Source organism: Camellia sinensis, chromosome 10 (assembly GCF_055761805.1).
Source record: "Camellia sinensis isolate YWXY chromosome 10, ASM5576180v1, whole genome shotgun sequence".
Lineage (NCBI taxonomy): Eukaryota > Viridiplantae > Streptophyta > Magnoliopsida > Ericales > Theaceae > Camellia > Camellia sinensis.
In genome coordinates, this window is record NC_138970.1 from 134732150 (window position 1) to 134757518 (window position 25369).

A 25369-nucleotide genomic window follows, 5' to 3' on the forward strand; every position below is an offset into this window, starting at 1 on the left:
TAACATCCACATTTCAGCCTTCAAAGGTTCAATTCCACCCAAGAAAATCGGTGGCTTCATCTTATTGAATTTCTGAGTCAAACTGATGATATTATTGTTTACTAGTTCTGCTTTGTTATTGCATTATTGCTTTTGTCAAAGCTTCAAGCATTCATTCCATTCTCTTCATCTGAGTCTCAAAAGATTTAGTTGTACCATCACTTCTTATATTTTCCATTTGGTATAGGTAAACAGAGCACTAATAAAAATAGGCTAATAATTCCTTTCACAATATTCAATTTCAATTCATTCCATTTCCGTGTCAATGTATAGTGGTTCAGGTATTTTCATATACTTCACACACACTCACACATGTAGATATAACGTCCCTAATTCTTTCTAGAACACCCTAAAGCTCATATAGACTCGTGTGTGCAATAGAACACGTGCTCTGATATTACTCTGTCACGACCTAAACCCGCCCTTTATGTTTAGCGTCATAATCGGCCAGTAATCCTGAGATTACCAAAAGCCTTTGAACAAATTGAACAAAATACAGGGGCCAGCGGAAGCAAATACAAACATATAACATCCATAGAGTTGTGTAAACATACATGAGACAAAAATTTAAAACTTTACATACATAAACATGACGTCATAAAAGCCACAGTCTTGTATCACTTTACTTACAGATAACCAAAATGGGACTTGGCCCAACATACAAGTATAACCAAAGACAAAAAAACTTAAATGGAATTCTGGATCATAAAACATTGACCATAAGCAGGTTTCAGAACCTCCATGGGAGGGACTGTGGTTGGCTGGACAAAACTGACTGCCAAGCAACAGCTTAGACCTGGTTACGCATTGGATCACCTACATACATAAATAATACGATGAGCTAGAGCCTAGTGAATAATAACAGACTAAAGGTTTTAACGAATGATGTCATAACACATTCAGAATTCAGATTCATATTCCGGAACAAATACATATTCATATTCATGTTCAAAGTTCATACATTTTACATGATCATACGTGGTACAGCCATTAGCGTTAACAAATCTGATGACCCATAAAGGGACCGCCATAAAGGCATTCCGATGACTCATATGCACAGAGACATTTTCGATCACCCATAAAGAGACGACCATAAAGGCATTCCGATGACCCATAAAAAGACGGCCATAAAGGTATTCTGATGACCCATAAAGTGACGACCATAAAAGCATTTTGACGACCCATAAAGGGATGCATATCATATGATGCTAAGGATGCGATGAATACATTTCATAAACTTGGACAATCATTAATTCATGTAAAATACAGCATTTCAAAAAACTGATCATTTCGCATCATCAGAAAATAATTAAAGTCAAACATAACTTTATAGAGTTATTACTCACAGATAGCTCTGATGGCAAAACAAATAAGACGGACAAGTCGGATAGTCTATGGCGCGTGACCTACACAAACACATAGCAGATGCATGTTGGAACACACATTCGAAAAGCACTGAACTTAATTCTTCTCTATCTTGGTGTGTTTCTAATCCTGGTGTCCATTATCATGTCTTAATTAAAACTTAAAAATGCCTAGGATGCAATGAAGATACCAAAATATATGTTGTAACACTTAGTCGAATTTCTAGAAATAGGGTCTTTGCTCAAGAGCCCCTTTGGTTGCTCGAGCGGACTGCAAAACTCTGTAAAACTTATGGGAGCTCTCAATTTACGTTCGAGCGTGGCTTTCTTCGCTCGACTCTGGACTTAGAAGAAAAAGGTTTATGCTTGAGCGCAACTTGTGTCGCTCGAGCGGAAAGCCATGTCTATAAAAGTACTAGAAGCATGAATTTTACACTCGAGCCAACTTTTGGTAGCTCAAGCAAAAGTGCAAAATCAAGAGTGGTCGCTCGAGCGCAAAATCTGTCGCTCGAGCAGTGATGCAAAATTCTAGAATTTCTAGATTGGGGTTCAAGATGCAAAACTCAATTTGAAAGCTTTAAATCACATTATTTGAGCTTAAAACTTGGGAAAACAAGTCTAAACTTGTCAAACATCAAGAATTAAAGATCATTTTGCAAAACCAAGGCCCAAAAGCAAGTGAATTGTTCAAAGTCAAACTTGAAATTCAAAGTATAATACATGCATGACTTGACATGAACTCAACCATCCAAAACAAGATCAAATAAGGTAAGATGATGAGAAACTTGATTAAGCCTTAAAACAAAACCAAGATAGACGCTTGCATGTGAGATTTGGTTGAAATTCAAATTCAGAATGTGATGAAAATGCATGAATGCAAGTTATGATCTTCCTTTCTTTTACATTAGCTCAATTCTTGCATTACTCAACTTAATTCTCTAGAATTTATGTCCTAGATATCATAATTATATAGTCTAAGGGTTGAATTCTTACCTAGGCTCTTGATTCTCTAACTTCACAACCTTCAATTCTCCACAAGTCTTCTTTCTTTCCTTGAATTCAATTCTCTCTCTCTCTCTCTCTCTCTCTCTCTCACACACACACACACACACACACACACACATTTTATGGCATAAAGATGGTGAAGGGTGTGTATATTGCTGGTATGAGTCAACATTGGGCTTATATATGTGCCATTAGTGGGATTAAATAAATCATTGCTTTAGTAAACAATTATTCTTATTTTATTCTAATTATTTGGTTTCAAATCAAATTTTAATTGAACCTACCATAATGTTCTAGAAATTCCAAATAACACATAAACCAAGTCAGTTTCGTGATCAAATGCCGATAAGGCCTTCAATTCGCATAACAAAACAGAAACGTGGACAGATCTTTCTACGACAGACATCTATAAACTCAAATAATGCAATACATATTAATTACTCATTAGACATTCTTAAGCATGAATTATTAGTTAATCACAGGTCGAGATTGTTACACAAAAGTTCTTAGGAAGCTGGAAAGAGGAATACGGTCTTTGAATTAGCTCCATTTCTTTCTCTTTTAAAGCAACATGATAACTCGACTTCACTGAATAAGAGCCCTTAGACTCAAACTGCCAAACCAAAGAATCCTCCATATCCTCTTCCAAAATTGGAATATTAAAAATAGTTTCACCTTCCTTTGCCGAAACTATGCTGTTAAGGGAATCAACTTTCCAACTCTTGTGTACCAGATCAATCACATCTACCACTCTAGATACTTCACAATTACTTGGTCGTGGAGAACAAAGTTTAAACCCAGGAATAGAAGGAATCCACTTGTCGTCCCAAAATGAAACTGAACCCCCATTGTTCACTTGCCATCTAACTCCTTCAAGCAAAATACTCCTATGAATAATACTAGTCCACACCCAAGAGGCTCGCCTTCTTCTCGCTGGTTAGACTTATTTTGATGTCTGTTGGCTATGACTTATTATGGTTATTATTCCAATTATGCTTTAATTGGTATTTAATATCAAAATTTGATCATGATAACAAAATAAATTCTAAATTTTTAATTTTGTTAATTTAAATCTTGACCTTTCAATTTGTTTTCAATTTAATTCATCAGTTTATTTTCATTAATTAAAATTGATAGAAAGAAAATATATTTTAGTTATTAAACTCAATGTAGTTATACATAAACTACAAAAAAATTCATTTTGTTTAAGTTTAATGATATAATTTTTTTTTCCCCATCAGTTTACTTAAAGAAAAATAAGCACATGATTTAAATTGAAAATAAATCAAAATTTAGATTTAAATTGACAAAATAAAAAAATCAGAGTTTATTTTGTTATAAGGGTCAAATTCTGAGATTGTTTGTATAATTTTTCTAGGGTAAATTATACAAATAATCTCTGTAGTTTATACGATGTGTCAATTTGGTCCTTGTTTCAATTTGCTCGATTTTTCCCCTTAATTTAACAGATTGTGTCATTTTAGTCCAATAAATAACAGTTGTTAAGTTTGATGGACGGAAAGTCAAACTATGTGTCAATTTGGTCTCTGTAGTTTACACAATGTGTCAATTTGGTCCCTGTAAACTATAGGGACCAAATTGATGCATTGTGTAGACTTTCCGTCCATCAAACTTAACAACTATTCTTTATTACACTAAAATGACACAATCCGTTAAATTAAGGGGTAAAATCGAGCAAATTGAAACAACAACTACCAAATTGACAAATCATGTAAACTATAAGGACCATTTGCATAATTTGCCCATTTTTCCACGGGTAAATAACACCATAGATCTCTTTAAGTAAAGCACGAAAAATGGGCAAATAACACCATAGATCTCTTTGTGGAAAATACAAGTGCCAACTACAAAAGCACTTGTTCAGAAATACAGAGAAGATTGATGCATTCCTTTGTTGGAGAATGTTTAACTATTTTGTGAAAAATATGACATAGATATTTTTGATATGAGTGCTCGTTACACATCTGGTAGAGGTTGTGCCTGTCACCAAAGAGATCACATTACTATTGAGCATCATTTTCGGGTTGATATTTTTACAATTATATGTGATTCTCAATTGCAAGAATTGAACAACAGATTTAAAGAAGATGTGATGGAATTGCTTATTCTTAGCTCTGCTTTAGATCATAGGGATGATTATACTTCGTTCAAAATTGAAAATATATGCAAACTTGTAAATCAATTTTATCCTAATGACTTTAGAGAGCAAGAAAAAATATATCTGAAATTCCAACTGCAAAACTACAAGATTGACATCATTAAACATCCTAAGTTTCAACAGTTGTTAACAATTTCTGACTTATGCCAAATGTTGATAAAACAAGGAAGTCAACAATTTGTCATTGTCAATAGTTAATTCATCTTGTTCTAACTTTACCAATCTCTATGGCGACAACAAAAAGTGCATTTTCGACCATGAAAATTGTAAAGACTAGATTGCGCAACAAGATTGATGATGGTTTTCTTTCAACCTATTTCTTAACATATACTGAGAAAGACATTGCTCGAGATTTTGATGTAGATTACATCATAAATGTTTTTAATATTATGAAAGAACGTCGAGCACAAACTTTAGATGCCTAAGTAGATATATAGAACAAATGGTTGCTTTTTTGAAAATTAATATAAATTTACTAGAACATATCCAATTGTATTTTGATAATATTTTGTAATTATATACGATGAATAGAAACATCTAATTATATATTTTTGTGATATTTGGATAGAAATTGATATTGTATATCACATGCTCATTACAAATTTTTTGATTGCATATACACTCGCCCCCCGACATTAGAATCTTGTGTCCGTCCTAATCTTGATGTATTAAAAAGTCGGGGAAAAAAAATATGACTTACAAAAAAATTTTAAAAACATAAAAAAAAACAAGTTTACTAAAACCAAATGAAAATATATCTAAAAATAATTTTTAAAAAATCAAACCAAACAAAGTCCAAACTTTCTTTCGCCTTCGCTACAAGAGCTTTTTAAGAGCAAAAAAACTATCCTACTAGTCTAAGGAACACACAATATATCAAACAAAACGAGTATCAAAGACCACTCTTAATTCTTTTTTTATTTTTTTGGGTAAAAAAATAAAATAAAAAAAATAAAAAGACAAGAATAATAGCTAACAATTTTATGAAATTCCAAGTGACATGAAAGGCATAGATCTCATTTGATCAAAGGCTGCATCAAAACTAATCCCAGTACATACAGTTACTTTGTGCACAATTACACATTTACTAGCACTTGGTTCCATTCCTTGTCAACATACAAAGATCTGTAAATTGTTGAGCTGTGTGGTGGCATCCGAGGCTTAAGCTGCCTAATTATTAATATTAACCACCAGAACCTCATAATGCAATTTTTAGGCTATAGCCAGTCTCAATTGTTGTCCCCACACACATCATAGATGTATCAAATTACTGAGTACTCAGAAAAAAAGGAAAAGCAAGTTCTCCACTTGGCCCAGACTATGTGGGTCTCCTCTTAGAAAAATGACTGGTGATGATGCAGAAAAGCTTTTTTTCTCCTCTCAAATTTTCCCTGGTGGAGAGCAGATAAAGAAATCCTGACCCACTAACTTCAATCAACTCTCCTAGTACTGCTAGAGTCATGGGCCATGGCGACCAATCATGGTAAACAGATGGGTGCAAAATTATCATTCTATTACTCCCACAGACACATGTTTTTGCATAATTGAAGGTGATTGATTAAATTCACCAAAGAGTTTACTTGATCAGGATTTGTGTAGCCTTGACAAGCTCGTGTGTATGCCATCCACCAGGGACAGAACTAGGATTTCATTATCTAAGGGGTCAAAAGAAAAATAATTTTTTTTCACCATATACACAAAACACACATGTACATATATATGATATATAAATTATCTATACATACAAAAAAAAAAAAAAAAAAAAAAAAAAAAAAAAAAAAAAAAACAAGGTGGAAGCAATTTCTAATAGGATGAATAAGTTTTTTTTAATGTAAAATAGAAAGAGAATTCAAGATGGAAGAAAAATGACATGTATATTTTATATACTGGAGGCCATTTTATATATAAAATGATATATATATATATATATATTTAAAGTTTTATGACAAACAATAATGTTCACAGAAACAGGAGGGCCATGGCCCCCCATCATCTTCTCCTAGTTCCGTTCCTGCCATCCACTATATTACATGGGCCCTTCAAAATAAATCAAATATTTATGTCAAACACACGAAAGTTCGACAAGGGTATGAGATATGTGTCCAATACTTTACATCAAACACTTCTTATATATATATATATATATTGTTGAATAATTACTATGAGTTAAATGTCTTTTTGACCCTGCATGTTATATATAATACCAGTTTATCCCACATAATAGATTAACAATATAACAACATGATAATTTTTTGCTGAGTTCACGTACCCTTAAAGTTGAAGTTTGATGTGTCTGACCGCTGAATATGCACTTGCATCAGACATCCATACCCAAGTCCATGTTACATACATACGTCATATAGGACTAGATTGCCAAAGCTGTTGATGGTAAACAGTCCTCTATTATGTCTGCCCACTGCCCCAAAATTCTAAGGTTTCCAATTTCATTGTTCAATCTCTATAAGGTTACTGGCCACAAAACTAGGGTTGAATTGGTTTCCTAGATGGTCCCTCGCTAACTTTTCTGCCTATTGACTAAAGAAATGTAGTTTAAGAGTTTACAGACTTGCTCTGGCATAACACCAACCCCCCTATATGCAAGCCTGGTGGTTGAGTAATAACAAGAATGAGCAAGTGCAATGAATGGAAGTAAAGCGATGTCGAATGAAGAAAATGAAGAGCAAATCAAGGGAGAAAAAGAGGTTCACGTGTCACCATATTGTCTGTGTCAAGGAAAGATGGGAATGGATCCACCCATCTCTAATAATTAGGCTTATAATGCTTCTACGGCCCACACTTTCTTTCTACATCAAGAGGCTGGGTGATAGACATAACTCTAATTGTCACCTCAAGGGACAACAGATAAACCTTGATAGGTGCAACTCAATAAATATGCAGTGAAATTTCACTGTGAAACATAAGTTACGTAGTAAAATAGAAATGCTACATACCAATAAAAATTACTCAACAACTCCGAATTTGAAATGTATAAATCATATTCATCTTAAGTATGACCAACACGATACAAAGTTTAACTATATACCATAATTCAAATTCTTGACATTTTACTTTTCTAGTATATAACAATTTTGAGGGTAAAATATGACATCAATTTCAAATACTATGATAATTGTGTACTCTTTAATCACAACCCAATACATGAACCACATCATTGATATGCATCTAGTAACTTGTATTAATTCTCTTAAGTAGGTACTCTGCTCAAAAAAAAAATATTCAGAAAAAATATTGGATGGTCGGCTGTCTGCTCTCGAAATTCTAGCTGGTTTTTCTAGAAAGAAAAAAGGTCAACCCCAAAGTGTGTGTGTGTGTGTGTGTGTGTGTGTGTGGAGTGAATACAGGACCTCTGGCTCACTGCATTATCAAAACAAAAGTGAGGTTTTGAGGATGGCATGAAAAGGATGTAAACAATACAGCCCAGGGATAAATTAATATTTACCACAAAATATTTACATCCAAACAGGAACAAAACTCAGTCAAAGTACAAGAAGGAACAGGGCAAACAAAAACTGAATAGGCCAAAACAACTCTTCCTCACGATAACCATTAGTATATCACAAGATATGTAAATATAATGCTTATACCTTGTTGAGAGACAATGGCACATGAATTTAATAAGCATGTGAAGAGTGGAGATTCAACTCCTTTGTATCCATATTGTGTCACTAATACTTGCCTTGCATCTTCCTTCATCTGTAATTAGGCAATTAAGAATTGTTCAGTAAGCTAGGTCAAAGGCTCAAAATATTAGACAAACAACGGTTAATTAATGCTGCTTTTAGTTAAACTAATCAACAAAAGCAGAAGTTTACAATTCAACAGTGCATCATGTTCTCACCCTGTATAAAAATAATAAATTGAGCATTGTAAGTCCAACGATTCCCTTGAAACCCAGAGATCAAGAAATGAAACCAACAGGGGATGGAAAGATTCCCTGATGAAAATTGCATTGAATAGTCCCCATCCCTATATTTGTGCAAAAGAAAATGACCCACACCCTTCCACCAATATCAAGAATATAATAAAACTATTGTCTGAATAGAGCCAAAGGGGTAGATAAAAAAATGTACTATAGGCTGAAAGTGACCCCCTCATTAAAGGGATGTCCTCAGAATTTCCAAATTTTCCATATCACACCACTGAATTGGAGGCATCCTCAGAAAATGTAAACGGGGTTTTGTCTGGACTTCACAAAAATGGCTTGTGTATTGACGTAGTGAGCTTTTCACACTGTTTATAAACATGTTTAGCAATAAACGATTTCAACAACCACCCCCAAAAAAAAAAAAAAGTAAATAACTTTTGACATCCCTTGAAGTTTATAAGTTAAGAGAAAACACAAAAAATTCGCAATTTTGATATAACTACACTGACATTCTAAAGTTGTTAAAATCAGGATCCTATGTAGGATCGGTGATAGGGTCTTGTGGATCGAATCATAAGATCGGATAGAAAATGGTAAGATCTTATTTTCTATTAAAAAAGATAAAAATACAAATTAAAATAATACATATTAAAAATAAGTTGAAGAATCACAAAATTTGTGAACCTAACTACGATCCTATACGGTCCTACTTGCAATCCTATTATAATATCGATCCTACAATGATCTGGATCATTTTAGCAATGTAGAATCGTATCCGGATCGCGATTTTAATAACCATTGGCAAGAGTAAAGAGATCAAAATTAATATAAATGGTATGAACACAAAGATACACTAAGTAAAATATGTATTTTAATATAAAAGAGTTGAAAACATTATTTTTTTCATTCACATGACTAATGAATTTTTAATAAAAATGTAATTATGTCAAACTTGTAGGGTTGACTATATTTTTTCCAAACCTCACAAGAGATTAGTGTAATTTACCCACAAATTTTTTTTTTAAAAAAAAATAATATAAAAAAAAAATCAACATTTGAACCACTCAACACCAAATTAACCAAAAACGGGTCTCATGAAAATAACAAAATTCCCAAGATATTTGAATGATAATTATTTAATTTTTCACAAATAATACTATACGGGTTCTACAACAATCCACAAGGAACATAGGGGGCTCAAGGTGATGAAGAGGAGACTAACTGCTGAGTTCATTTGATCTTCTCAAAATGGTAAGCTCTTAGAAGTTGAACTTGATGTGAGGGACTTCAAATGATCCGATGGAACGAAATCTTGCGGCAAATTGGCCCTCTTCACAATCCTGCTCATGTTGTTCTGCAAGCTCTGTTGGACTAATTGCTTAACTGCTTTTCTCTCTTCGCTCATCATGCCTTCTTCCTCCTCCGAATACTCCTTCAATTGAAGATTTGGGTTTGCAGACGATGACGAAGATCCACATATAGGAGCAGACACAGTAGCGCCCATTCCACCTCCAAATCTTCTCGAAACTTGCTTCCCTTTGTCAACTCTCAAACATTCTAAGATCCTTGAAGCCCTTTTCTGTGCTAATGTGCTGCCCAAAAGCGTTAACTCAAGCAATGATGAAACAAGTCCAGCCTCAATCATGGCTTGTCTATCTCCATATGATTTGTGTGCCATCACCATTAAAATATATGCCGCCTTCTCTTGACACCCCGGTGAATCAGTCCAATTCAACACATCAATTAGAATTGGCAGAGCATCCGACACGACACTAACCCCTTTACGACCTTCTGCTGTCGATACAACATTGCTCAAAATCGAGAGGATTCTTTCACTTACTTCCATGTCTCCCAATGCACTAAAGAGAAATGGTACCAAATCAGCCTCTAAAATCAGTGATATATTCAAAGGCAAAATGGAAAGATTATATAGTGCCCGCAGAGAGTCTTCCTTGGCTTGAGTACTACTTGTTTTATCCAAATCTTTTACAGTTTTCACCAAAAATGGGATTGCGCCGGAAGAACCAATAATTGGTTTATTAGAGTCTAACGCACTCAAGCCAAGAAAATTTGCAACTATTGCTTCGGCAACAGCTGGGTTGGGAAACCCATTTGGAGATTCAATGAGCTTTAGCATATCGTGAACAGCTCCTGCTTTAACAATGGCTCCTTTGTTTCTGCAAAAGGGTTAACAATAATCTGATGATGATTATATGAACTAAACAAAAAAATTAATTTGATTGTTATTGCATTATAAAAGGAAGCTGCAAAAGCACATTTGAGAAAAACAGACAAAACCAACAAATATGAAATTTTCAAAGAAAACACCAGGATATATAGAAAACGAGTTGTTTTAAATTCCAATTAGTTTCCAAATGAATAATTTTTTTTGTTTTTGTTTTTTAACCGTTGTGGGAAAAATAAAGAGGGGTGAATTAAAGGATTTTGGGATTTCATAAAGGCCAGAAATTATAGGCAATTTAACACAACACTCCACAGGACCACAGCAATACTTTCCCAAAAATATGAACAAAAAAGGAAAATTATGATTAACGAAAATATTTAATTTAAGAAGACAAACAATACGGATACATGCCCTGTTTAATAGGATAGCTTAAAAATTGAAATTTTAATTTTCTAACTCGTCTTTTCCTTCGCTTTCTTGCCAACCAACCAGATGTGGAAAAACAAAACGAAATGGAAGTGAAAAATCAAAACAAAAATTAGAAGCACTCACGCGTCATTGCCAATGCCGAGGTTGAGAAGAGCATAGAGAGAGGCGATCTGAGAATCGAGATCTTCCGAACCAAGCAACGAGACAAGAGGCGGAATTGCTCCGAGCAATGCGAGAGTGGTTCTAGCCTCCGAATTCTCCTTCGTCAGCCTCCTCACGTCAATCGCGGCCCCCAAAACATCGTCGCCTTGTAACCTCTTCACCACTCGCTTCAGTTCCTCCAACGCCTCCACCTTTCTCTTCACCTCCTCCGCCGTCTCACGGTCCAATCCAGCTTCCGACGACTCCGACAGTCTCAGTAACTCCGATAACTTCTCCGATCCCGCATTCTTCTTCTTCTGCTTCGATTCGGCTCCGTATTCGGATCTCTGATTCTGATTCTCATTCTGATGCTTCGGCTTCTCCGGAGGCGGTTTGGTGGTTGCTCCGCCGTCGTGACGGAAGCTCGACCCCCCGCAGCGCATGGTGTCGATGATCATACGGCGGAAGGAGGCACCAGAAAACGAAGTCCAGAGGCGGGAGTTTCCGCCGCTGCCGGCGGCGTGGTCAAGCATCATCGCTCCGACGGAGTTCCGGGGACACTTAGCCATCGTCGAACCTCTCTCCTCCGGAGGCGAAATTACTCACATTGCATTCTGAAACTTCACAAACAAACTTGCTAGAGAGAAAGTAGACACTACACACACTGTTCTGTCCTCCAGTTTTTCAATCTATGCTGCTTTACTTTTCTAGAGAGAGAGAGAGAGAAAGCTTCCTTGAGAAGAGAGAGATAGTAGTGGGCACTGACCGGAGAGTGGAAAGAGAAAAAAATGAAGCGAGCCTGACTTCGGCGGTGCACTCTTAGCATTGGGAAGTGTGAATAATATACGGAAGAAGTTATTAGGTGGTTCGTAGCAGTGGCACGAAGCACTCTGCGCTATGTGATTGATGAAAAACTGAGGTTAGGTTTGACATTTTTATTAAAGATTTAAAAAGTCATTATTTTATTTAAGTCATATCATTCCTCTATTACATTATTTTAAATTTAATTCATATTTTATAAAAATTAAAAAATAAATTTATTTAAATCATTCTAAACATCCCCTCAGACTTTATATTTTGACTTAGGCTTCGTTTGGGAACAGGCTAATTTAGTAACTTTTTGATTATTTGACTAAAATATAAGCTAAAAAAAACTAGTGGCCTTGTTTGGTTTGTGTTTCTCAAAAAAATTTTGAGAAAAATTCTCTACAAATAAGTTTTCAAAAGTAATCAAACGAAACAAATTTTTCAAAAACTTGTTTGGTTTACAAGTTTTCCAAACAAATCTCTCTCTCATACACATCAAATCAATCACTTTTTTCAAAACTCTCTTTCAAAATAATTTTTCAAAACATCTTTTTGAAAAAAAACCAAACCAAACAAATTTTCATACTTTTTATCTCAAAACATATTTCTCAAATACAAACCAAACAAGCCCAGTATGTTTGGGATGACTTTTTAGCTTTTTACGAAAAGATGTGCAAAAAGTAAAGAGAAAAGAAAATTTTTGACTTTTTGGTATGGTTGTTGGCTTTTTGGTTAATTTGATAACTTTTTGACTTTTTGATTAAAATGGAAAGTTTCCAAACGAGGCCTTATTTTGAAAAATAAGTTAGAAGTTAGTTTTTTTTTAAATATATATAAAAAAATAAAAAAAAATAATATGATTTAAAAAATCAAAAATTAAAAAATTAGGCACTGTTTGGTGGAGCCTTTAAAATATAGTTCTACACTTACTTTTAAATGTGGTGTTTATTTAGGTGTCGTTTGATAACATTTACGTTTTCAATTTTCAGTTTATATTTACAAAAATTTTAAAAACTCAAATAAAAACTTGTTTGGTAAATTTTTTATTTATAAATCAGTGGTTTCAGTTTTTAAATTTGGCCAAAAAATATAAACTCAAAAAATATGTTTCCGTTTTAAGTTTTCAGTTTTTTTTTTTTACCACCCAACACTAGCCACCACACGTCATCATTTTCCACAACCGTCTTTCACCACCACCACCCACTTCCCACCATCCCCTGCCACCACCGTCTTCCACCACTACCACCACCACCACCCACTTCCCACCACCACCTGCCACCACCACTCACCACTCACCACCCACCCATCACCACCACCACCACCCACCTGCCACCCACTCGCCACCATCACCCACCTCCTGCCACCACCACCCACCTGTCACCCGTTCGCCACCATCACCCACCTCCCGCCACCACCACCACCCACTCACCACCATTACCTACCCCCCCGCCACCACCATCACCCACCCGCCACCACCACCCACCACCACCACCACCACCACCACTACCCACCGGCCACCACCACCCACCGGCCACCACCGCCACCACTACCACCACCACCATCACCCACCACCCACCTTCCACCACCACCCACCTGCCACCACCACCTGCCATCCATCCGCCACTACCACCCACCACTCACCACCACCTACCACCCAACCGCCACCACCACCCACCTGCCGCCATCACCCGCCATCACCACCACCACCCGCTACCACTTGCCATTTCTCACCCTTTTTTTTATATTTTTAAATTTTTTTAAACATTTTGTCCAAACTAAACGCGTTTATAGTTTATGTTTTTCTAAAAATAAACAAAAATCAGTTTATTAAATTTTTGTAAATATAAACTGAAAACGTAAACGTTACCAAACAGGCCCTTAGTGTTTTCAAAAATTAATTTCACACTCACTTTTGAAAACTCTTTCCAATGCAGGAAAATTTGGACTAACTGGTCGTCCAGCCCGATTGACCGAAATAGCGTTCGATTTTTTTTTTTTTTTTGGTACATGTTATTTTTATATTACAAAAAAATTATTTGTGAAATTTTTAAAAAAATTTTTATAAGCTTTGAATAGAATTTTAGGTTATGTGTTTAGTTATGAATTATAAGTTTTTGTATTAAATATTATATGTCACATCACTTAATTCAAACTCAATTTAAAACTCTTTTCAAAAGTCATAACTAAATAAATTTTTCACACTCAAATCATAATTTCAAAACTCACAAATTTAAAATACAACTCTATTCTCAAATTATAATTCTAAAATTCTACCAAATACTATCTTAGTTTTTAATTTAATTATTAAAATAAACATTTATATTTAAGGGTGGTTTGGCATAAATTAATAAATATATACTTTTTATCTTCTTTTTTTTTAGTTATATCGCTTCTTTATTTTTCTATATATCTTTTTATAAAAAAGTTAAAAAATACATTTCTTTAGATCATCCTAAATCACCCCTAAGTGATTGAGAAATATAAACATAAAAACTTGTGATTAACATGTGACATGGTCACAAAATATTTCAACACGAAGGAGGCTTCGTTTGGAAAATGGATTGGCTTTTTGAATTTTTTATTTTTTAGTTATTTTTGTTCAGGTTTAAAAAATCTAGTTTGAGAAGGGCTTTTAAATTTTTAGATTTTTTTTATGAAAAAAGATTGTAATGATTATGAATTAAATATGATTTTTATCTTTTTATTATTATTATTACAGGAAAATCTTCCCTATTCTCCCGCAGGTCTAAGGCAGCGCCCCTTGCACAGATCACCAGGGTGTCCTGTTAACCGTTTCGAGCGAGAAGACTATAACTTAAGAACTTACCCCGACCTCCCAAGACAAGCTCCACTTAAGTCAAGACTCGCACAGCGGGGTAGTATTGAACCCACACCAAGTGCTGATTAGACAACCAAGGTGTCTTGAGAACTTACCCTGACCTCCCAAGATAAGTTCTGTCTAAGTCAAGACTCGCACAGCGAGGGAACATTGAACCACACCAAGTACTGATTAGATAACTTAAGATCCAATATCCTAACTAATTGTGTTTCGCCCAGAATATCAGCCCAAGAAAGGAATTGAACTTGGGGTTTAAATCTCAAATCTTAAGCACAATGACACCCATCCCGAGGTAATGGTTTTTATCTTATCCAAAAAAAAATTCTCCAACCCAACTTCTCATACATAGGCTGAATAATTTTTCAATATACAGTGCATGGTACTGACACCGTACTTGTGTCCTCCTCTCCTTAATTGCGAGACAGCTTGCTCATGTCGAAGGATCTAAAAACCATTCTTCGGGAGCTTGTGGCTCACACTTGATAGACGGTGATTAAAGTAGGGCCTGTTAGTTGGGTCGTATTTCGTAGTCCTATCGTTAGTCGTTCGTCAGGTTTGATTGGTATTTGTAAAACAATTTTACTCCTTCCATTTTAAAATAAAAATAATGGTTTAAATCACTAAAAAATATACCACTAATAGTATTAATATATTAAGAATGATAAAAAAAGAAAAAGAAAAAAAGAAATAAGGTATAGAAAGTAGACGGGGTTCACTGTCACATCATTAGTGTTCCTTCTAGTACTCTATTTCTAGTGCTCTCAAATATTTTTCTTAAAATAATAGTTCTTTTTGAATAATTTAACTTTTTTTAATAGTATAATAATTATATTTTAAAATTATTTGTTAATAATATATTTTTTTAAAAAATTCAATTATTATGATTATACTTTTTATGTTATTAATAAATTTAAATGAATGGTAAAATAAAAAATTTATATTATTTTAATTATTAATTTTTGGAAAGAGACTGATATTTTAGAATAATAAAAATGAAATAAGGGATTAATATTTTAAGACGAAAGGAAGAAAAAATAACTTTTTAAAAATATTTTATAAAATTTAAAATTTTATTTGTTTTTATATTTTGAAAATGATTTTACTTCTCTTAGGCCTTGTTTGGCATGATTTAAAAAAACTAAAAAGTCAAAAAGCCATTATCCTATTTAAGTCACATCATCTAATTAAAATCATATTACCTCTCTAACACATCACTTCAAACTCAACACATACCCAATCCATATTTCATAAAAAGTCAAAAAATACACTTATTTAGATTATCACAAACCACCCCTCAAATCGGTCATTTCAACTTGAGAAAATGTTTGAATTTCATAAGCCTATTTTGCAAACTTGAAAGAGTGTTTGGGTTTTGTAAGCCTATTTTGATATCGATTTTAGTGATTTAAGCTGTTCATTCTTTAGTACTCATTGAGTAATTCATACGAACAAATCAAAATAGTCAGATATCGATAATTATATGTTTAAATCAAATTTGTGTTATAAAAAATGAATAATTATTCTTAAAATTATATTTATCATCCATTTTTTAAAAACAAATTTGATTCAAAAATATAGTTGCCGCTGTCCAACCATCTTGATTTTTTATATGAATATCTACCCAACAAGTCCTAAAATATGAATTGTTCGAATCACGAAAATCAATCTTAAAATGGAGGTCCAAATGCTCTCTCAAGTTGATATGACAATTTGAGAGATAGGTTTGAACTTTTGGAGTTTGGAAAGATTTTTTTTTTTTTTTTTTTTTGTAGTTGAATAGATGGATATGAGAGAAAAAATGATTGATTGATATGTAAAATGTGAGAGAATGAGAGAGAAAAGAGAAAATTTGATTGATTAATATGTATTAGAAAGAAAAGTGATATAAAATTTTTGTTTTAAAAAATTTCATCAAACAAACTTTTGAAATTTTTTCTCAAAAACTATCTCCCACGAGACAAACTAAACAAGACCGTTGATTCTAGGTGTATAATAAGAGTCCGGATCTTCTGCCATACATTCCTGCGGTGGTCCCTGCCGTGGTAAAAAACGACGTCGTTTTTTATCTTTTTTTTTTTTTTTTTTCTCTCGTTTCTTATTTTATGGTAAAGTTTAAGAGCTGGTGCTTCATCTAATTTGTTTTCTTTTTTAACAATCTAGACAGAGAGAGAGAGAGAGAGAGAGAGATTCTTCCAATTTTTCATGAAGATGAAGATCATGTCACCATTGACCCTTCTCTTCACAAACAATCTCATACTCGAATCAACTCTCGCTCTCTTTCTCACTCTCCCTCTCTCTCTCCTTCCTGAAGATCTCCATTCTCTTCCTCCAAGGCCTCCACACCTACATCCACCTCGACGATGTCAATCCCTCCGTAGCTCCCAACGGCGGCCTCAAGGCCGCGATCCGAAGACCCGGCACCTCCGACCACCAAGAACTCAAACCCAGAAAACGATCCAAAGAAAAATTCGAATTCGACGAAAAAAAAGCTCAGATCTTTAGACTTAAGCTCACAGATGGTCATCTTCAGACCCGTCTCTATTTGTCATCTTCAGATCTGAATCAATTTCCGTGGAAAGTAAACAACAAAAATCGAACTTCAATTTTTCAATTATAGAAAAGAAAAGGAAAAAATTGATCCTAGGTTTGGTTAGCTTTAGCATTTTTTGGTTCTTGAGGATCATAGAAAATATAATGAAAGATGGGTTTTTTTGGGTTTGTAGAAACAATCAAAGAGGAGAGAGAAAAGCAAGAAGGAAGGTAAATGAACTTGTTCTTTATTCCTTCTTCTTCTTCTCATTTGATCCTTGTTCTCGGTTGCATCTGGTTTTTTTTTTTGTGGGGGAAAGTTTGGCCCCAAACCCAATCTCCTGTATTGTTTTTTTTTGCCCTTTCCTCCTGTATTGTTTCCCCTCAGTTTGAAAGACCACAGCCACAACCTAAGCACCTCCTGAACAGTAAGACGAAGAAGAGACCCGCAATCGGATGGCGAGGTGACTTCGGTAGCGAGGCGACGGCAACGACAACTCCATCAAGATTGAATGTAATGGATCGTCAACCTCCTGAATGTAAGTTGTTGGACTCTATGCAGAGGAAAATGGGAAGGACTCCAAACAGAGCTTTCTTTGTTTTGGGATAATAAGTTTCAATTTATTGGATGTAATTTGAAGTTCTTCAGGAGAATTCTTGGCCCGTGTAGAGATGTTGGATTTGTCAATGGATTTCTGGATTTTTTTAAAAAAAAAAAATTATTTTTTACTTCCATTTTGTCTTCCCTACACAAATGAGATGAACTCCAAACAGGGCTTCATTTGAAGTTAAACTCCCTTGAGAATTTCTGGTTGTGTCTGTATGTTGAATTTGTCAAAAATTGAAAGATGGAAAAGAAAAGGAAAGGGAAAATAGAAAGAAAAAAAAAGAGGGTTCTTCAACATATCCAAAATATATTTTCCAATTCACAGTCCATGAAGAAACTAAGATGATGGAGTTGCCATTGAGGATTCATTACACTCAATGGAGTTGCTCTCCTGTCTCTTCTTTCTTTCCTTCCTTCTCTATCTCTTCTTTTTCTGGGATTTTTTTTTTTTTGGCCCCAAAACGACGTCGTTTTGGGGCACCACAGGGATCACGGCAGGAAACTACGGCAGACGATCTGGACTTGTGTAATAATACCACAAAGTATAGACTAACTCTCCATAATCTTTGGAATGAGATTTTATTTTGTTTTGTTTTGTTTTGTTATTATTATATATATATTTTTTGAGGCCTTAGTAATATATTATTTTAATAATTTTTTAATTAAAATATGAGGTGAAAAAAAATTTAGAATGATTTTTTAATTTTTTCTTAAAAAAAACGTGTAAAAAAAATAAAAAGACTTTTAAACTTTTTATATAATTTATGAACTTTTTAAATATTTTTAATAATTTTTTAACTTTTAAATTAAAAATTGCGTTGCGAAAGGACACTTGAGATTTCTTGTTTGATTGACTTCCCTTGGTAAATTATACTGTCACCTTTATATTCTTTACAAATCTTATTGAAACTTTTATTCTTTTTGAAATCACATCCCTTGTTAGCTAACACCGCTTTGCTGAAATAATTATAACGTTTTTATTTGATCGCATTAAAAGAATATTAGAATAGAACAAAGCGAATAAAGAAAAAATTAGTCTAAGGACCCTCTTTCACTTTTAATAATAGAAAAGATCCACAATATTATTTTATGATGTCTAAAGTTCTTCAACCCCAAACTCATATATCACAGAGAAATTTAAGAAGAAACGAAAGGGCTTCAAAAACTGAGTTTGGTCTCTCTCTTCTCTCTCTCTCTCTCTCTCTCTCTCTCTCTCTCTCTCTTACATCAACTCCAAACCCTAGCTTCTTCCTTCATCCTCGTGAGCTTTCTCAGAGCTATCAGACCTTGTTCTTGCTCAAACACGTCCGCACTCTTGAGCACCCTAATCTCTCTCTTCCTGATCAGGGATGGCGACATCGGCCTTCAAATCAACCACGAAGAGAACGCCGATCAGCTCTCCATCAAACGCCGCCGCCAAATCCGGTTCCTCCACCAAACCTCACCGCCGCTCAAGGAGTCTTAGTCGCTTCTCTCGACTTCTTCCGGACCCCCTGAATTCGCCGACGCTTCGAGAAGAAGATTCGTCAATATAGCTCAAGGCTCAGCGTTTCCCGAAATCAACCTCGACGATCTTGCAATCGAATTCTTCTATCTCAATGACTCTCTGGATGAGAGAGACAGCCAGAGAGACCGATCGTCGAGGCGTTGGTCTGAGATTAGTCCGGCGACTGTATCATCGCAGAGGCAAGGGAGATCATCACCAAATTGGACCTCCACCAGACATACGGTTCTGCCGATGGTAGCATGCTTTGAATAAAGAATTCATTTGTGAATACTCGGTTCTGCCGATGGTAGCATGCATTGTCTAAAAAAAGCACATAATTCATTTGTGAATACATTTTCTTTTTATGCTTGAAGAACTATTCAACTCGAGTTAAATCATAATTTCTTTTTATGACAGTGTTGATAGTGTTAAATTTCTCTAGATTTGGGCACTTTTCTTTGGATTACCCTTGATTTTTCTCTGAATTTGACAATTTTCTCTGGATTGAATTTTATCTAAATTTGTCAATTTTCTCTGGATTACCCTTGATTTTTTTCTAGATTACTCTTGAATTTTCTTTGGATTTGGCAATTTTCTCTGGATTACCTTTGAATTTTCTCTGGATTACCCTTGAATTTTCTCTGGTTTCAATTTTCTTTGATTTTTCTCTGGTTTGAATTTTCTCTGGTAAAGGATTTGAATTTCTCTGGTAAGGACATAGAGTTTGAATTTTCTCTGTTCATGATGGCATTTGTTAAGGACATAGAGTTTCAGATCTTCTTTGCTAAAGGGTGTGTGCTTCTCAATATTGCCATCGATTTGGAGAGTTTACTTTGAGAGGAAGCTTGAAATACTCGGCCACGATTGGCTGAGACAGGCTGTTGGAGACATTGTATTGGCATTTTCATGGGTATTCTTCCTTGTGTACTCTTGGAGGGAAAAGTATGATTAATTTTAGTAGAATTAAAATGTCTTTTTGATAGAAACAGAAACTTAATGTTTAGCCTTGTACTTTTGAAGGCATTTCAACAAAATCGAAATTTCTTTGGAGAGAAACAGAGAATTTCTCTGGGTTTGAGAGAATTTCTCTTTCCCAGAATTTCTCTGGATCAAATTGAAGGACCTTAGATATTATGAAAATATTAGATGTCCTTTATACTATAAAGTCTTAATACCAGGGACCCTAAAAAAAAACCCCGAGAATAAATAGAGACAACAATATATAGGCCAAGTTTGTTTAGCTTCATACGATGGAGGGGATTAAAAGTACGGTGTGATTGAGTGAACAAATTATTAATATGGTGGTATTAGATTAAAGATGTAAGATAAAGAGTGTTTATTTATACACCAGCAGATTAATAATACTATAAATAGTATTAATATATAAAATTAATATTTTTTAATATTATAATCTTTTTTTTTTTGTTCGAAAAATATAATTTTTACTTAAAAATTATTTAAAAATACATTAATCCCCTCACTCAATTTTTAATTCCAATTCTTCCATAGCTTTGTTAGTCCTATCTTATGGGGGGCTTACTAGTTCAAAGAGATATTTAATCCCTTCACTCGTATCCCTAACCAAATACTCTTTAGGTGAGTCTCCCAATATTAATCCAATCTTGCTTTTTCAAGAGTCAAACAAATATATATGTGTTGGCTTTTTGGCTTTCGAAGGTTAGTATTGTAATTTTAAGCGTGCCAGCAAGGATCAATCAGCCCTTACAGAAGATTAATTGCCAACCAATTATCAGACAATTGTGTTTTAATTTTTTTAGCTTCAATGAAGAGGACTTTTACTGGTGGCTTGTTTAGGAGAATTTAGTAAACAACAATTAAATGAAGAATAATTGCAGCATTTCAATAAGTAAAAAAGAAAAACTTACAATGATCTGACCCAGCCTCGTAAAGGTTTACAGCAACAAGCTATTCGAAACTACTCCTATGAATGAAGTGCAATACAGGAATTTGAAGTACAGAAATGTAAAGAACTGTAAAAACTAGAAGGAAAATAAAGTAGATAAAAACTGGTTTCTGGATCTGAGTATGGGTCCTCCTTTCTGGGGCTTTCTCTGTTTTTTATACTTCCCAATGATAACCGTTGAAATGGGCTCCTAACCGTCGAAATATCCCTCCATGATCACTGATCATACTCTCTCACAGTCAGCTGCACTATGCCATGTTTGCAGTTAGGCTTCCCTCATGATTTTGAATTTGAACCTTATGAGTAACCGTTAGGCCACGTCACCTTATATCTCTCGATCATTCCAGTGCTACGCAGACCCATTATTACTAGCATGGGTTGACACATGTTTGACTATGGTTAGCAATTTATATTACCTTCCCAAATTGCCCTTCTCATTCCACGTATTAAATTGTGATTGGCTTATACAATTTATACAGCCAACATTACCCCCGCACTAATATACCCAATACTTGGTGATATTAGTGGATCAAAACACTTCACCCACATCCTAGGACGTGCATGGGTTTCACATCTTCTTAGAACTACAACCGACTGCATTAAATTCTTGAACATTTTCCACTATCTGAGCATTCAAAAAGACTGATACAGCTCGCATGGCCAAACAAGCTTTCTTTGACATAGATCGAGCATACGAGGAGTTGTTAGATAATGATGTTCGCCCTCGAAAGAATTTTCATGCATTTATTAGCCACACCTATCCATCTCCATATATTCAAGTCATGAAAGCTTTTGCAAACTATCGACCTTTGGATTACGAACCTATTGTTCATAATTCTTTAGCCCAAAACTTTGCAAACATGGATATTGGAAGCTTTTCTTCTAACCCAAAACCTTCTGCGTAGGATGATGCTACAGCTTCTTCTTTTTCTAAGGTTTCTGGCTGGAGAAGCTGGCCAGAACCTGAGGAATCCAAGCTAAGAGAGTGAATTAATCATCAGTTCGTCAAATTCGTTGATCCTCTATCTTTCCCTCCTTTCACTCGAAGCTCGGTGGTTTACCCATATGTATCCATCGATCGCCGACGCAGTTTGGAAGACAACTTACTTATAGCATGGTACACATCCTCCATGCCTACAAAGATAGTGCAAGCCACTCATCATCCAGAGAAAGCACAAGGGTATAGCCCGTCATTCTTAGTCCAAAGGGCAAAATTTTGCTCTCCTGACTGGCTTGATTGCATAAACAAACCCCAGTTCCTTTCTTCTTTTGAGATGGATCCTTATGTACCTCCTTTTTCGCAAAACCCTCACTAGATAGAAAAACTGAGACTTACTCTATTTCAGAATCAGTTTCTTCCTTCCTATGAACCTCCAACTCCTTCCGCTATCTTTGAGCGATATCAAGCTCAGCTTCTGCTCGCGGCCTTTTCTCACATGCCCTTCAATGTTCTTGAGGGTGATGTTCCTTTTAAGAACTTTCGATGGGCATATGACGTTATAACCCAGGATCATGTCCTCAACCCCATTGCCCAAGCAGAGCTTCAGATGTTTTTGGATCAACTCCCACTACTTCTTCATTGGCACCAAACTTCTTTAGCTACCGCTCAATCTTTGGACAAAATCTCAGCCCGTCAAATTCATACCCAGTATGAAGCAGAGAACCTTATTGACAAATATAATGGTTTCAAGAATAAAGACTCTGCATACTAGGATGACTTGGATATGGATGAGATGGAACAAGGATTGAAAGAAACAGAGTTCGAAATAAAAGCCGAAAAACTTTTTATCAAATAAGAGCGTATCAGCTTCAGGAACCTAGCTTGGAGAAGATAGAAGACAGAATAAAAAAGGAACATAAATTCATTGACCACAGTTGGAACAAATTACATGACCTTATCATTTTCTCTATTCCTCATTTTTATGAAATTGAATATGTAGCCCAAAAGGCTTTTTGATGTAATTATTTTCATCTTAATAAAGCTAGGCTTTCCTTTCTTTATTCGGCATGGTCTAATTTCATTCTATTTATCCAAAACAAACAAAATCAAAACTTCGAATTCGCCAATTTTGTCATTTGAAACCTGATTTGAACATATCCAATGGAATACTGGAGACCTAATTTGAACTTTCCCAACTTATGGAGTGTAATGGACAACCTTTTCCTAAGGTTTTCTTTTTCCAATCGTATGGTTAACACAATCAATAGTTTCAAATCAATTATTTTTCCTTCAAACAAACAGTCTACATTTTCCGAAATATGGAAACTTCCCTTAAGGATTGCACTATTTTATTCTAAAAAAGATGATTCCCTTTGTGTTCTTCACTACATAACCAAATATTGGTTTTATGTCACTTCAAAGTCTAGAACAAACAAATTCTAACTGCAGAGTATTTCAAATTTTACTTCGAAGGATTTTACTTTCAACAAGAAACCTAAAAGCAGGTCTTTAATCCTCTTGAAGTAAACAAATACCTAAGCACTCTTGTACTCTTAGGTGTGAAATGTGCTTCGAAGTCAACTTCCTACTTTCGAAGCTCTAGCTGAATGTTTGTCACCTGATTTTGGAGCCAAAGCTTGGCTTCGAAGCAAAATATTTGATTTCGAAGCCAATATAAGCATTTGAGATACGTTTCCCTTCCAAATTATCGACATTGAGAGAAAATTTTCGCATCCCTACCTTCAGTACTTGTTTATGAATTCTACCCATTTAAAACGATTGGGTATTTTTGGGATAGAAAGGTTTAAAAACCCTTTTATTTCGTGCTTCTAATTCACTCGTTCGCCCAACACACAAACCCTTCATCTCTATTGACTTCTTCTTTCCCTTACCCTTTTTCTCAACTTCATCTTCTAAAAAACTCTTGTTAATGGCTTCTTCCTCCTTGAAAATACCAGTCGTGGAGCATGCGAGTCCATCCATAGCCTTAAAAAGGATCATTGTTGAAGAGTGTGAGAAATACAAGGCTGGTGAGAGGGCTATCGATGGGCATCTTCATTCCCCGTCGCCATGAACAACAAGAATACGTGCTTGGGCCTATTTTTAAAGAGGTCCCCACTGAGCTTCCAACTCTGTATCCGCATCTGGAGGATCATTGCCTCCTTTATGAAGGCGGTCTTGATTGGGAAAGCTGGAGGATGAACTGACCCCATCGCTACTGGCCCATGATAAGGCCAAAAGAGGAGAAATGGTATGATCGGGTCGTCCCTGCTAGGACACTAGATTTTCAGGAGCTTTGCCTTTTCAACGCCCTTCAATTGTCCAGGTTCAGTATTTCAGAGGACCCATTTTTAATACCTGCTACTATTTGTTTTTGAAATTCTACTTTCAATTTCTTCTAATTTAGATGTGGGATGATGACTCCTACTGTCCTTAACATCTGCCATCTGTTAGGATTATCCCCTATTGGCACTCCCATTGGTCCAAACTACCCTGACCTCAAAACCTCTTTTCTTCTCCCTCTTTTGAACTCATCCTATAATGACTTTGTCAAGGTTGAGAACAAAAGAGAAGGCCCTGTAACTGAGAGAGAATTCTTTTCTTTTCTATTGTATTGGCTTTGTAAATTCCTCTTTTGTACTTTTTCTCAAAAGATCATGCCTCAGTTTGCCCCTCCTGCCAAGGCCTCTGTTTTGCATAAAAATGTGGCGTTAGCTCCATATGTTTTGGGTCATGTCTATAAAGCTTGTTCCCTCTTTTGTGAAAAACCTATGGATGCCAATCAAGGAGGCCCATTTTGGATACTCCAACTTTAGCTTTTTGCATTCTTCACTGATTTGCAGTCTAAATGTTTAAAGTTTTTAATGCCAAATCCTACCACTCATGGTATGATGTTAGCCAATGTTTCACTTTATCCTTCCAACTTTGCCTTCTGCTTTTCTTTCTTTCACCAACTCCCAACTTCCCCTTCTTCTCACACCTTCTACCCCTTCGAAGCTATCAATATTG

The 25369-nt window shown here is 35.1% G+C and overlaps 1 protein-coding gene across 4 annotated transcripts; it reads right to left on the reverse strand.

Annotated features, from left to right (window-relative positions):
• Positions 1 to 513: 513 nt before the first annotated feature.
• Positions 514 to 12128, reverse strand: LOC114290895 (uncharacterized). 4 transcript variants are annotated; one of them, XR_014342640.1, is made up of 4 exons: positions 11211 to 12111; positions 9696 to 10650; positions 8193 to 8301; positions 514 to 855 (listed from the first exon to the last, which is right to left on the reverse strand). XR_014342640.1 is itself a non-coding variant. In XM_028234904.2 (3 exons), exons 1-2 carry the CDS (start codon positions 11795 to 11797, stop codon positions 9717 to 9719), a joined length of 1521 nt encoding a protein of 506 aa, XP_028090705.2. In that variant the 5' UTR covers positions 11798 to 12111; the 3' UTR covers positions 7997 to 8301; positions 9696 to 9716. The 4 variants fall into 4 exon arrangements, 2 of the variants coding, with proteins under 2 accessions (XP_028090705.2, XP_028090697.2); XR_014342641.1 differs by lacking the exon at positions 514 to 855 and adding an exon at positions 6489 to 6624; XM_028234904.2 differs by lacking the exon at positions 514 to 855 and having other exon boundaries at positions 7997 to 8301.
• Positions 12129 to 25369: the final 13241 nt, after the last annotated feature.